The sequence below is a fragment of the Lonchura striata genome, chromosome 13 (genome assembly GCF_046129695.1).
Source record: "Lonchura striata isolate bLonStr1 chromosome 13, bLonStr1.mat, whole genome shotgun sequence".
Taxonomy (NCBI): domain Eukaryota; kingdom Metazoa; phylum Chordata; class Aves; order Passeriformes; family Estrildidae; genus Lonchura; species Lonchura striata.
In genome coordinates, this window is record NC_134615.1 from 16,926,448 (window position 1) to 16,939,322 (window position 12,875).

General features: G+C 45.7%; 1 protein-coding gene across 1 annotated transcript in view; it reads right to left on the reverse strand.

Annotated features, from left to right (window-relative positions):
* EDC4 (enhancer of mRNA decapping 4) overlaps positions 1-12,875 on the reverse strand; it is a 33,390-nt gene that overhangs the window by 12,670 nt on the left and 7,845 nt on the right. Inside the window, exons 6-19 of the mRNA XM_021541157.3 lie at positions 11,973-12,120; positions 11,365-11,469; positions 10,817-10,926; positions 10,207-10,290; positions 9,595-9,690; positions 8,523-8,625; positions 7,902-8,082; positions 6,573-6,645; positions 6,053-6,144; positions 5,227-5,423; positions 4,420-4,508; positions 3,527-3,680; positions 1,903-2,366; positions 238-339 (exon numbers count right to left, since the gene is read on the reverse strand). Coding sequence (XP_021396832.1) covers positions 238-339; positions 1,903-2,366; positions 3,527-3,680; positions 4,420-4,508; positions 5,227-5,423; positions 6,053-6,144; positions 6,573-6,645; positions 7,902-8,082; positions 8,523-8,625; positions 9,595-9,690; positions 10,207-10,290; positions 10,817-10,926; positions 11,365-11,469; positions 11,973-12,120 — 1,998 coding nt within the window. The remainder of the gene's footprint in view (positions 1-237; positions 340-1,902; positions 2,367-3,526; positions 3,681-4,419; positions 4,509-5,226; positions 5,424-6,052; positions 6,145-6,572; positions 6,646-7,901; positions 8,083-8,522; positions 8,626-9,594; positions 9,691-10,206; positions 10,291-10,816; positions 10,927-11,364; positions 11,470-11,972; positions 12,121-12,875) is intronic.

Genomic DNA, 12,875 nt, shown 5'->3' on the forward strand with positions numbered 1-12,875 from the left:
AGGCAGCACAATCAAATCTTTCCCTACAGAGAATAAACTGGAGAGGGCCCAGAGGCCAATCTTGAGATGAGCTGAAGTCATCAGAACATGAGGGAAGCTGGGCTGCAAACCCATATTAAGTCAGAAGACAAAGCAGAGACATTCACCCCACACGTGAAGGCTGGCTGGGGACAGAGGCACAGATGCAGCCTGAGCTGAGTCCATGCAGGGTGAGAGAGGGGCTGAGCACTCTGGTACCTTTGTTCTGCACTGGCATCCTGGCTGTCATGCTGCAGAAGGTGGTAGCTGTGTCGATGGTAGGAAGAGCTCTTGTGCTTTTCTTCAACCTCATCCCTTGGACTAGAGGGGGGAAAAAAGAAAATACCATCACAAAAGTCTCTTTCAGTTTGGATAGTCACTATCTCCATGTCCCATGAGAGATCCTGATGGAAAGCCTGTAATAAAAATCAACCCCACACTGATCCCACAGATCCAGGAAGAGGCAGGTGTTGTGCAGAGGCACTAAGCACTTGAACTTGTCCATGTGCTTTTCTGGGGCCTCAAAAGGGGAGAAGCAGCTCAGCTGTGCTTGAAGTGTTAACCAAGAACTATCTCCCAACAGACATTCATACAAGAGAGGTAAGCCACTACTCAAACCTGGCAGCACACCATACATCCATGGATAACATCACCTTGGGTTTGTTTCTCCTCACTTAATACTGATCACTGAAGCAAAACTCATCTGTGCTTCTTAGTTCCTTAAAGTATCTGAGGAAGTGTGTGGATTTGATGGGTCAGCATTAACAGACAGAATTGCAACAGTGGATCCAGTCTGAGTATCACAATGATTTTGAGAGCAACCTGCATGTGCTTCTAGGCTGTCAGCTAGGTGTGCCTGAATGCAGCCTGCAGGAAGGACTTTACACAGAAGTGAGCACTTGTGAAATCTCTCACAGTCAGAGACAGCTGATCTGGTATTCTGATGTAAGACGTCTGGAAGGATTCAAAGACAGAGTGGGATTGAGGGGAGTTGCAAACTCCTACACAAGTATTTTATCGAGTTCATATTATGAGTAAAAGAAAAAACCAGAGTCTTAATGCCCTCCTAGAGCCATCAGATGGGATTGTTTCCTGAAACATCCCCAGCTGTGGAGGTACAAGGTGAGGCCTTTCTTGCAATTCTGATGAATGAATAGTCCAGGATTATCTGAGGGACAACACTGACCCTCTCAGCCTTCTAGTCCTGCTGAAAAGGAAGGTGTTTGCAGGTTCACATGGTGCATGTAGCCCTGGCCAAAGTGGTCTCTGGATATGCTGGATGCATTTCGCTGTTCTCATCCTACTACAGGACAGGGACACTAATTCTGTGATGAAACCCAGCACTGCTCCAGCATAACAGATTGCTCCTTCTAAGCAGCCTAAGTGATGCTGCACCATCCTTCATTCCTGCTCCACTGCCATTGATTTTCTCACTGCTGAAGTACTGTATGTATTTATAACACTATCTGCATAGAGCCAGTCCTAGAAGAGACATACAAGCAAATCTGTCTGTTACTTTGCCAATTGATTCAATAAAAGCCTGCATCACCTGGGGCAGAACGTAACTTGTACTGGTTTGATTTCCAGAGCACACAAAAAGAAATCTCAAATCTCCATGTGAATGTGAAGGCCAACAAAGTAGACTTTTCACCTTCTTAACAGAGATAATTTATGCTGCAAAGGGTATTAAAGAGCAAAATTGGTTAGAGGTGGCCTAGGAAGTTCAGGACACAGCACACAGGAAGGCTGACTCATCGGATCCTTCAAGGGAAAGAGGGATGAAGAACTTCTCTGGATTAATCACAACATAAGAGCTTTTCACCAAGCTGCCAATTTGGCAAGTGCTAACAAATTGCCCTGGGCCAGACAAACCCAAGGGATTACCTGTCTGCCATGCTGTTCCTGGTTTCCCGGGTTATGTCAGGAGCCGCTGGCCATGGCTGACTCACAACACTGTCAGAAGATGCATTTTCCTGAGTTAAAGCAGTCTCCAGTAACGATGGAGCGTTCAGTCTGTCCACCTCCACTGGAGGCATGTCCAAAGAGTGGTGGCTGTGCTCAGAGTTGTGGCGGTTCCTGGGAGACAGCAGGTGCAAGGCAGAGGCAGCTGAGGCCATACTGTCTGCGTGGTGCCCGGGCTCCAGCACCTCCCCCGGGAGCCCGGCCGGGGCCGCCGCAAAGCTGCGCTGCAGCGTCTCGGAAGCAATCTCTGGGATATCCTGGGACATGGCAGTGGAAGCAGAGGAAATGACATCTGGAGAGCGCTCACGGGTGGGAGAAGCCTGGGGCACCACCAAGGGCTCCACTTCCTGCAGTTCCAGTGCTAGAGAGGAGTTTCCTGGGGCGACCTAAAAACAAAAATCAAACAAGAGCCTTTAGGATAATGTGGAGACGCTCCAAGAACTCCTGGTGCCTTACACTAACTGCCTCTGGAACAGCCTGCTGTATCCTTTCCTCATGTGATTCCCTGGCTCCCACTCCATCAGATGGAAAATAGTCCCACAGGACTTGTAGTGGACTCTCAGCTGGGCTAACAATACACTTAAGCCAATGCTAGTTTGAACTCCCGTTCAAAAGGAAATGTAACACTAATTCTATCTCCCTGCTCTGCTCCAGACTCCCTCCTCTTTGAAGGAGAACATTAGTTTTAATATTGAACATCTCCTGGACTGAAAACTTGTTTCAATTTCAAGCTTTGGTCATGATCTGTTTTACACTGGAAATTAAAATGTAGGGATAGGAAATCGTGATTTCACACTCATCAGACCAACAAGCAGGTACGAGTCTTTCCAGGTACCACTGTGTTTGTGTCTCTTAACACAAAGGCTGGCCACAGCCACCCACTGGGACAGTGACAGCACAAGCTACAGCTGTCTCTCTATTGCTGTATCTATAGCTGCACTGCAGCTATCTACAGCTGTATCTCTCTTTCAGAGACACACTGTTCTACATATGGACAAACTCCAACAACGTGGCTGAGTAAACTGGACTGCACATCTGTGCCAGCAGCTGTGTTCTCCAAAGGGCACACACTGTCCCTGCTAACATCCAAATAAGTGTAATTTCATAGAATCCAAGAAAGGTTTGGGTTAGAAAGGACCTTAAAGCTCATCTCATTCCAACCTCCCTGCCATGGGCAGGGACACCTTCCACTAGACCAGTTTGCACAAAGCCCCATCCAATCTGGCCTTGAACACTTCCAGGGATGGGGCATCCACAATTTAAGGCTAATGTCTTACTACCCCCTGAAAAAAGAATTTTCCTCCTAACATCTAACCTAAACCTCCCCTCTTTTTTTTTTTTTTTTTTTTTTTTTTTTTTAGTTTAAAATCATTCTCCCACGCCCTATCCCTGTCTCCTCATGTAAAAAGTCACTCTTGAAGCACTAAAAGGCCACTCTGCCCCTCAGAGCCTTTTGTTCTCCAGGCTGAGCAATTTCAGCTTGTAGAGGCTCATACAGAGGTTCCTTGGCCCATCAGAAGGAAGGGAGAAGCATTTGGAACCTTACTGGAACAGGTGCCTTTGGTGTTAGCTTGTCAGGGAGGCCTGGGATAAGAACAGAGTGACTCCTAGGACTGGTCTGGAGACTGCTGCTGCTGCTGCTCAGCGTGAGGCTGGTGTCCAGCTGCATCTTGGGGCTCACAGTCAAGTCTTCTGAAGCTCTGCAGAAACAGACACCAGCAAATCAAGCAGCCCAAATAAAATATTGATCTGTATCAAACACTCAAGATGAGGAGGTGGGGTACAAAGGTCAGTGGAGAAGCCTTTGCTCTTTTCACCATGGTAACTACTCCCTGTCAATGAACACCTGCATGTCCTACTGCCCATACAGCCCAAAGAGATAATAGGTGGAAACAACAACAACAAAAAAGGCATTGCAATCTTTTAGAATTCAAGGGGCCAGTGAGAGAAGGGACCAACTGTATCTCCAGTAGACACTGTATAGAGCACAGGGAGAAATAAGACACTGTTATATAGGTCTCCCTCCTTTTCCCAACCCCCAGAAGTGAAGTTCTCTCCTGTTATGCAGCCAAACTCACTGTAAGATTTTCCTACCAGTCCTAATTCTCTCCCTGTCCTTGGTGGCTGCAGAGTTCTCTTACCTGTAAACAACAAGGGCCCTTTGGGAAAAGCATGGAGAGCAACAAAACTGAGCTTCAATAACAGAATCCCTATGAGGCACACATAAAACACTCTTGTTGGCCCCTAGATGACAACAGACATATTCCAAGCTGCAATAGGGATGCAAACAGCTGTCTATACAGGGATGTTGGGACTCAGGCCAGTTTCTAACTCAGGTTACAATCTCCTCTCCTGCAAGACATGCTACAGCTCTGTGCTATCCCAAAGGCCTGTGCCAGCTCAGCTGCAGATGCATTATTTAACTCATGTGCTATTTACCTGGGCAGAGAGGTATCTGTGACAGAAGTGCTGCTCATGGCTGTGACTGCAGTCAGGGAACTGACACTGCTGCCCGGAGAGACAGCGATCTGTAAGCAAACACACAGCAGTCAGGCTGGCACAGAGGGCAACAACACAACTCAACCTCACAAAGAAGGACTCCTACAGAGTTTTTGGTGAAGAGGGAATAGAAAACACTCCCACAGATTGGGTTTTTCTGCTAAGGTGCTCAGGTGCTGGTCAAAGGCAAGTCCCAAAACATCTTCATTATATATCTGCTTTTATTGGGGAACAGCTGAGGCTTCAGAGTGACCTGACCAGTGAGGAAGCAGAGGGCTTATGGCAGAGAGTGGGGTACTCCACTGAGGTCTCACATGTCTGAACAGTCCCATCTGCCTACCTGATCATTTCAGATCTGCATTCCCACACAACCCCATCAAACAGGATGTACAAAGGTGGCATATTTTCTTCTGTTACAGTCAGATCACATCCCCAAACGTGTGTAAACCAGTAAGAGCAGTCTCCCAGCTCAGATAGTTATTTAGCAAATCTGTATTTCTACAAAACACACCTACATCAGTGGTTTGGCAGTTAAACACAGCACTTACAGCACAAGCTTAGACCAGTTTAGCATTTTTGATGTGCCAACAGGTCTCTGCTCAGTCTGGTTACATGCAGAGTTTCCTGTGTGCTCTGCATTCAGCTAGCAGAGCTTATCACAGTCATTACAGCTGGAAAGCATGTCCAAAAGTACCAAAATCCACCCCCATCCCTTGCATCACCATAACAGTGCTGATCTCTGATTACCTGTTGAAGAGAAGTACTTGGTGTCATGAATGCATCTGGAGTCATCAGCTTGGGTTTGGCATCACTGGAGAGAGAAAGGAAGTCTGCTGGCACAGGCAGATCAGCGATGCGCCGCAGGTCTGGCTGGGAGCCGTGCACAGACTCCTTTTCAGATCCCAGCCCTTCCGTGCCCAGATCACCCATGTGGTCTGGAAAAGCTTCAAGGGAGAGATACAAATCAGTCTGGAACTTCCCTCCAAAACTAAAGTTCTCATTCCATGAAGTATAAACTTAAGCCATGCTTGATTACAAAAAGAACAAGCAAAAACCCTACAACATCCCAGTCAAAGCTTAGAGCAAAGCAAATCCTGTGTTATGCTTTCTCTTTGTATGCCAGACTGGATTTTATCAGGCTTTGATAATAAAATGTCCAAGCTTCTTTTCTTCCTTAAAAGCAAGGCCAGCTGAACTGTCACATCCCAGAATGGTGAATGAGGTGAAACAGCTCATCACAGACAGCCCAGCCCCCTCTACTCCCACAGCTCTGCTGTCACTGATCTCTTCCACCTGACAAGAGACAAACTTCAAGTTTCTTTCACAAGTGCCAAATCACCCAGGAAGGTGAACTCAAGCATGCACAAAGCATTAGCACTCCTGGTCTAACACATCCCAAACTCCATACTCACAACCAGGGTCTAACCAGCTTCCTGCTTCACTGCATATTCAGAACCCTTTATGCAATGACACCACTGCAGTACAAAGAGACAACCAAAACCCTCCTGCTCTCCCCATCAATAACCTTTAAAGGCCCAGCAACACTGAAGACCAATTTAAGACACATGCTCACCAAATTCTTCATGAGAGCTATGGGCAGGCATGGAAGCACTTGTGTCAGGGCTATGAAGAGGTTGGAACCTGATCTGCACATCCTGTAGGGCCCTAGAAAGAAACAAGCATCTCTGATCAGCTTAAGAACCACCAAGAGAAGATTTAAGGCATCATTAAGGCTCAGAAGATTTCTCTTCACTGAACTAATTCCCTTGGAAAATGCTTCAGTGTTTTCTGCCTGTCACAGAAGCAACAGAAGATGATCCTCAGTCAGCTGTGTCACCCAGTTCTGCCACTCAGGATATTAGAGGCATTTCCCAGCACTTGTGTGTGAGCACAACTCTTAAATCACTCATGGCCATGGAAATCCAAGCTTGTCACACCATTCAGGGCTACCTCCTGGTAAGGCCATACACACCACAGCCAGAAATTTCTATGGGGCCAAGTAGCTTCTGTTATAAGCAAAAGAATTTAACTTAAATTTCTACAGGTCAGTGCAGGGTTAAGACAAACACAGAAAACTGTACACACATACTCACTTGGTGTGAACACAGAAGAGTTTTATCAGCACACCTGCTGCTGATTCAACAGCCCCAGAGCCCTGAGCACCTTCTGGAAGGGAAACAAAGGTAAAATATGAAGTTGCATGGAAGCTACACACAAAGTACTACAAACACATCACAGCAGGATGAACTGACAGCAAAGAACCAGCACGATAGAGATTCTCTTTATCAATGATCTGGATGAGGGGATTAAGAGCACTCTCAGTAAGTTTGCAGACAACTCCACAGGATCCCAAAATATCCTCAACTGGAAAGGATCCATGAGGATCAAGTCCAACCCCTGGCCCTGCACAGAACAACGCAAGAATCCCTGCATGTGCCTGGAAGAATTGTCCAAATGCTTATTGAACTCAGACAGGCCCAGTGCTAGAACCACTGCCCCAGGGCACAGGTTCCTGTGCACAACCACCCTCTGGATGAAAAACATTTTCCTGATATCCACCAAAAATCTCCACTGACTCAGCTTCATGCCATTTCCTTGAGGACTGTCACTGGTCATGAAAATCAGTGCCTACCCCTTGTGAGGATGCTGGAAGACTGCAATGAGGTTTTCCCTCAGTCTCCTCCAAGCTGAACAGACCAAGTGACCTCAGCCACTCTCCATACAGCTTCCTCTTCACCATCCTCATGGCCCTCTTTTGGACACTCTCTAACAGCTTAGTGTCTTTTATATTGTGGTGACCTAAACTACACATGGGACTCAAGGCCACACCACTGAAGAGCAGAGCAAGACAATCCCTTCCCTTGACTGGCTGAGGATGCTGTGCACATTAGGCCGGAGTGTTCATGTGTTGGAAGGGAGGAAGGACCCACAGAGGATCTGGACAGGCTGGATTGATGGGCTGAGGCCAACTGTGTGAGGTTCAACACGGCCAAGTGCCAGGTCCCGTGTCTGGGCCACAACAATCCCCTGCAGTACCATGGGCTGAGCAGAATGGCTGCAAAGCTGCTCAGTGGGAAAGGGCCTGTGGGTGCTGGTTGAGAGCAGCTAAAAATGAGCAGTGTGTGTGCCAAGGTGGTCAAGAAGGCCATTGGTATCCTGGCCTGTTTCAGCAACAATGTGACCAGCAGGACCAGGGCAGTGACCAGGCCACACCTTGAATCCTGTGTTCCAATCCTTGATAGCCCACCTTAAGCCTGGTGAAGAAATTTTTCCTAACGTGCAATCTCAACCTCATTGGGCGCAACCCGAGGCTGTTTCCTATTGTGCTGCTATTTGGGAGAAGTGACCAGCCTTTCACAAGAAAGTCAGAACCAGCCAGGAAAGCAATCCTGATCACACAGCAGTCAAATTTTGTCACCTACCTACACTCAAGCTGTCATTTTCCTCTTCTGCTGGGAGCACCTCGGTGTGCCTTAGCCGGCAGCGGCTCACGGCCTGGATGCCAAAGCTCAGCACCGGGTGGGTAAGGAGGAACTCTGAGATGGAGCTGAAGTAAGCCTTGCCCTCCTCTTGGTTCTGCATCAACTCCATCACATACAAGACCTGGAAATGGTAAATCAGAGCTTTCAGAGCAGACCATGCACATGTTTGGGGACTACAGTGCTGAGCATCCAAACCAGATTTGGAACAAGGGAAACAACGTGAGGAATAAAGCATGGATCTTGAAATTTGACATGGAACATTCAAGGGAACCACAAGCACCACACTCTTATGTTGATCAAGAACTAAATCCTACCATGCCAGACACAAGTATCTCCAAATGAGAGTCTTACAAAGGTTGAGAAGTAATCCTTAAGGCTCCTCAGGATTACTCAGCAGAACTGCTACCCTTTTTCATCTCACAGCAAAATTGCTGAGTCAACTTCTGCATTTTTATCTGCTACCATGCAAATCCCAGACCCAGGCAGCAGAACCAGTCACACATAAAGCAATATTGCTTCAGCCACCATTTCCCACAGGGAGCAACAAAATGAACTACTTACTTTTCTCTGCACATCACTCAGTATCAGATATTCAGCGGAGAGGTCCAGGCAGACTTTCAGACTGGGAAGAATAGTCATGGAGCTGAAGATGTCAGGAGAAAAGCTACATATCCAAAAAGGGGGGTGTTGGGGGGGGGGGGGGGGGGCAGGGTGCAGACAGAAAGGTAGATTAGCCCAACCAGCATGATTGCTATGAAACTGCACTAATTACCAAAACTCCCACAGAACCCTAAGGAGTTTACAGCCCTATTACAGTGCAACCACCCACTAGAACACAAACTCCTTTGCTGAAACCAATGCTGACATCAGCTAAGAAAGCAGCTGGGAGATGGCACAATAGGATCAAGTTATGGATTCTGAACACGGAAATGGAAGCTGACAGTCATTACTCAACATATTCCACATTCATAGGAGTACAAGAGTCAATGCTACAGATTTAAAACCAAAAAGTCACCAAATCAAAATAACCCTTCCAGAAGTTTTGGACCCTCTGAGTTGTGAGATGGAAAAAGCAGCACTCAGCTCTATGTCATTTCTTCTCATTTAAAGAGGGAAAATCCAAAGTGGCCTTAAGCATGTTTGTGGTGAGAGAGGCCATGATCCACCATCAGAAAAAAATAAAATTAGGGAACCTAAGCTGAGTCAAGGGATGGAAAGCACAATTTCAATTTTTGGACCTAGATGTCTCAACATTTAAGCCTTGGATATTTTCTTAAGCTCTATCAACACAGCAGCTCCTCATAATTTAAACAGAAAAAGCACTAATAGGAAAATATCCTATATTGGTTATTGAATATCTAAAATTTCTAGAGAAGAAAACACTCAAGGTGTGTAGTTTGTTGTGCAATCTCCGCTCATGCTACAGCTATGTCTATGCTTTACAGAAAAAAGCAAAGAGAATAGATCTTGGTACACAAATAATAAAAGCTTGACCTGACAGTCTGCCACAGCTGAGAGCTTCCAATGAGAGGTCAGAATGGCAAAGGAATAGAATCCATTCGACATCAGGGATCACCTTTGCAAATTCAGTACCTGTAAATCCCACCCTTCAGGGGCATCCACCAACACGTACCGAACCGTCTGCAAACAGGTCCAAGACACTGTGCACCACATCTTCAGCTCTCTGTTCTGATCAGCTCCTGTGATGAGGAACCTCCAGAAGGGAACTCTGTAGGCAAAACAGATCCAAATTCTCTTAAAGAAGATCGGTCCTTCCCAGAAAAGCTCCTCACAAGCTGCCTATGGCTGATTTTGCCCAACCATGGCTTAAAGTTCCCAGAAAATTTCTGCTCTGAGGCAGACTAGAAACCACTACACCTCTCAGAAACCTTAAGGCCACAACTGAAAAAACAATAACAATAAAAGCTGTATTTTCAGCAATGGGAGGTTGAAATTTGGAGGACTAACAGGCCATTTAAGACTGACCATACCACACACCTGAGAGGACTCCTCAATTTAGAATTCTCATTACTTTATTGTAATTGGCACTATGATTAAGGTCACTTCAGGCTGTGCTTCAGAGTCTTATTTATTTCTCCATCACTAGAAAACTGACCAATGACTTGTTCCTGCTACAAAGCCAAAATTTAGAAGTATTATTCAGTTACAAGGAACTTTCAAGGCAAGGCAGAGCTAGAAAACAATGCTGAACTTTAATACTTCAAGGACAGGACTGGGGACTTACTCTGGGTCTTGTTTTTTATGGTTGTCACAAAAGAGCAGGCAGGAAAGAGGTCTACCATCATGGGGTTTCCACTCATGAAGACATCTAGGAATAAATCAGAGAAAACATCCAAGTGTGAAGGGAGTGGTAAATGAGGAGGATGCTGACACTGAACACACAATTCCTTGTCCAGAAGCCACAAAGCATTATTGACTTGTAGCTCTCCTTATACAGAATAAGGAGATCACACAAGCAAATATTGTTACCCATAAAAAAATAAAATCCCATGTTGCCATTTGGTCAGGTAACAAAAATACAATGCAAAAAGAAGTCAACATTGAGAAGAACAGCTCAGAGCAGTTTCCTGCATTTACATGGACAATGCAACAGAGCTTGACTACAGATTGTGCAAAGCACAGAACTCCTGTTTCCATACACAGCTCTCTGCTTTTTCCATAAACCTATGATTTTCAGTGGTGCAATTCTTCAGCAACAAATAACAAACACTTATGCTGTATACTTATAATGTTCTGAGAATGACCATCACAGGTAATTCTGTATCAAGGAAATTGTCCCAGAGAAAATGCTGCTCTCTGTTCCAAGATTCTTCATTTTCCAATTATCCAATTACCTTGGCTCATCCTGTCCTTCAATATAGATCTGCCAGAATTTTACAAAACCATCATGGCTTGCTGTGGCCAACACAGTTCCATCTGGAGAAAGTGCTCCCTCACTCAGGCACTACACAGAGGGGGGAAAAGAGACACAGAAGAACAATTTTATAGCTTTTCTTACTTTACAGGAAGAAAAAGCTCTATCTTCAAGTAAGAATTTGACCAACAATCTGATAGAAGAGAAGGCCAGAGTGATTTCTAACAGAACCTGGTAGCTTCTAACATTTAGCCTTTTAACCCTTCACAGAACAATTGACTGGCACACTCACTCTCGGTAATAACAAACCACCACCTTTTCCAGACAGCAAATTCAAGTACAATGGATTCTGTTGCCACTGCTCTTACTGTTATTCATGTTATGAATAGAACTCATTTTGGTTTGGGCTCTTCTTGATTTTCACACTCATAATTGCCTCAACTGTTTTTTTTTACAGCAAACTGTCCTAAGAACTGCAGCTCCTAAGACACTATAACCCAAAGAAGCTCAAAGAACCTAGATTTGTACCGTGCTGTGGCCTTTCACCACAATGAAACCTTCTTTGATATCAGGCACTTCCACTGGCCAGGAGCTGTTGTTGGTTCGGATGATGTCCAAATCCCACACCTCTGCCTGGAAAACAAACATGTAGGCACACAGGTTTATTTTTATAACCATTGGTTTGATCCACAGAACTTCCTAGATCCTTATCTTATGGCCTGACACACCAGCCCAATGGCAAGTGTGTGACATACACCTTCCCATTTTCACACAATTTGGCCATTCAGTGCTTTCCTGGCACTGTACATAACAGAGGGAATTGCTCTTGGCATTGGTAGCTGCTGCCCACCAAGCCCCTCCCTTGGGTACTGGCTCAGCCTGAACAGACAAGTGATGTCTGTTTCAAGTGGTCCTTGGTATTTGACAGTGAGCAGAAGTTCCCTTTCCATCCTCCTGAGGCCCAGAGAATGATCTCCCCTTGGGAAGAATGGAATCCAACATCTTACAGGAGGATCCCCAACATGGACTAGACAGGAGCCTTTACAACTTCACTGCAAACTCAGCTCTTTCCTCCATTAAATTCTCTCCATCTAATGACAAATTCAGGCAACGTTTCCAAAGCAGAGTTTCCTTACCCTGTCCTCATGCAACAACGCCAAGGTCTGACTTCCCTCCTCGCCGCTCTCCTCGTTGTCGTCGGGGATGAAGGGGCACCAGATGATTCTCCGGAAGGTGTTCAGGGGGGTATTGTCAGGTCGCTTGATGTTAACCAAGATCTCCTCTCTGATCACCAGGGTTAAGAAATGTAACGTTCTGGCTCTGCTGCTAATGCCCAGCAATAACCCGTTCAGGCTTGGTCTGCTGTTTTAATACTGTTAAACCTCAAGGGGTTTTGGGCCATTGATTCAAAAAGAAAGCAGGCAAAGGGATTCTGCTGAGAAGGCAGCCAAGCTAGAATTTCATCACTGACGGAAGAGCTTCAGCTTACAAAAGTTTATAGCACAACAGGGGCACACAGCCACATCTGAATGTGCAATCCATCAGACAGCTAATGATTAGATGATTTCTTAGCATTGCAACACTACCAGAGAAAGACAGAAGAGCTACCACACTGCCCCCAGCAGAGTGCTTGAGTGCACCACTACAAATCAGGGCTTCAACAACTACCACCACCTTTGCTCCAGCTGCTTTTGAAATGATGGTGCACAATTAAAATTAAAAAGCTACACTCTGAGGTGACATACCACACACGTTTCCCAGAAGCACTAAGCAATCACTCCTAGCAATTAAAAGGAAAATATTTAGGGTAATGAACACTGAAAATAAATTTCAGGGCCACTAAAAGGATGACAAGATTGGAAGGAAGATACTGAGTGGATGAGACATATTACATCCTCTTCCCCAGAGAAGTAACTGAGGAAAAGAGGTAGAACCAGACAAGACAAACCTCTGTCACACACTTGAGGTGACACTGTCCAGCTGGTGCAGACTGACACTTCTCACTGTCTATTTTACCTGGCCAGGAGCACCAAGGTGCT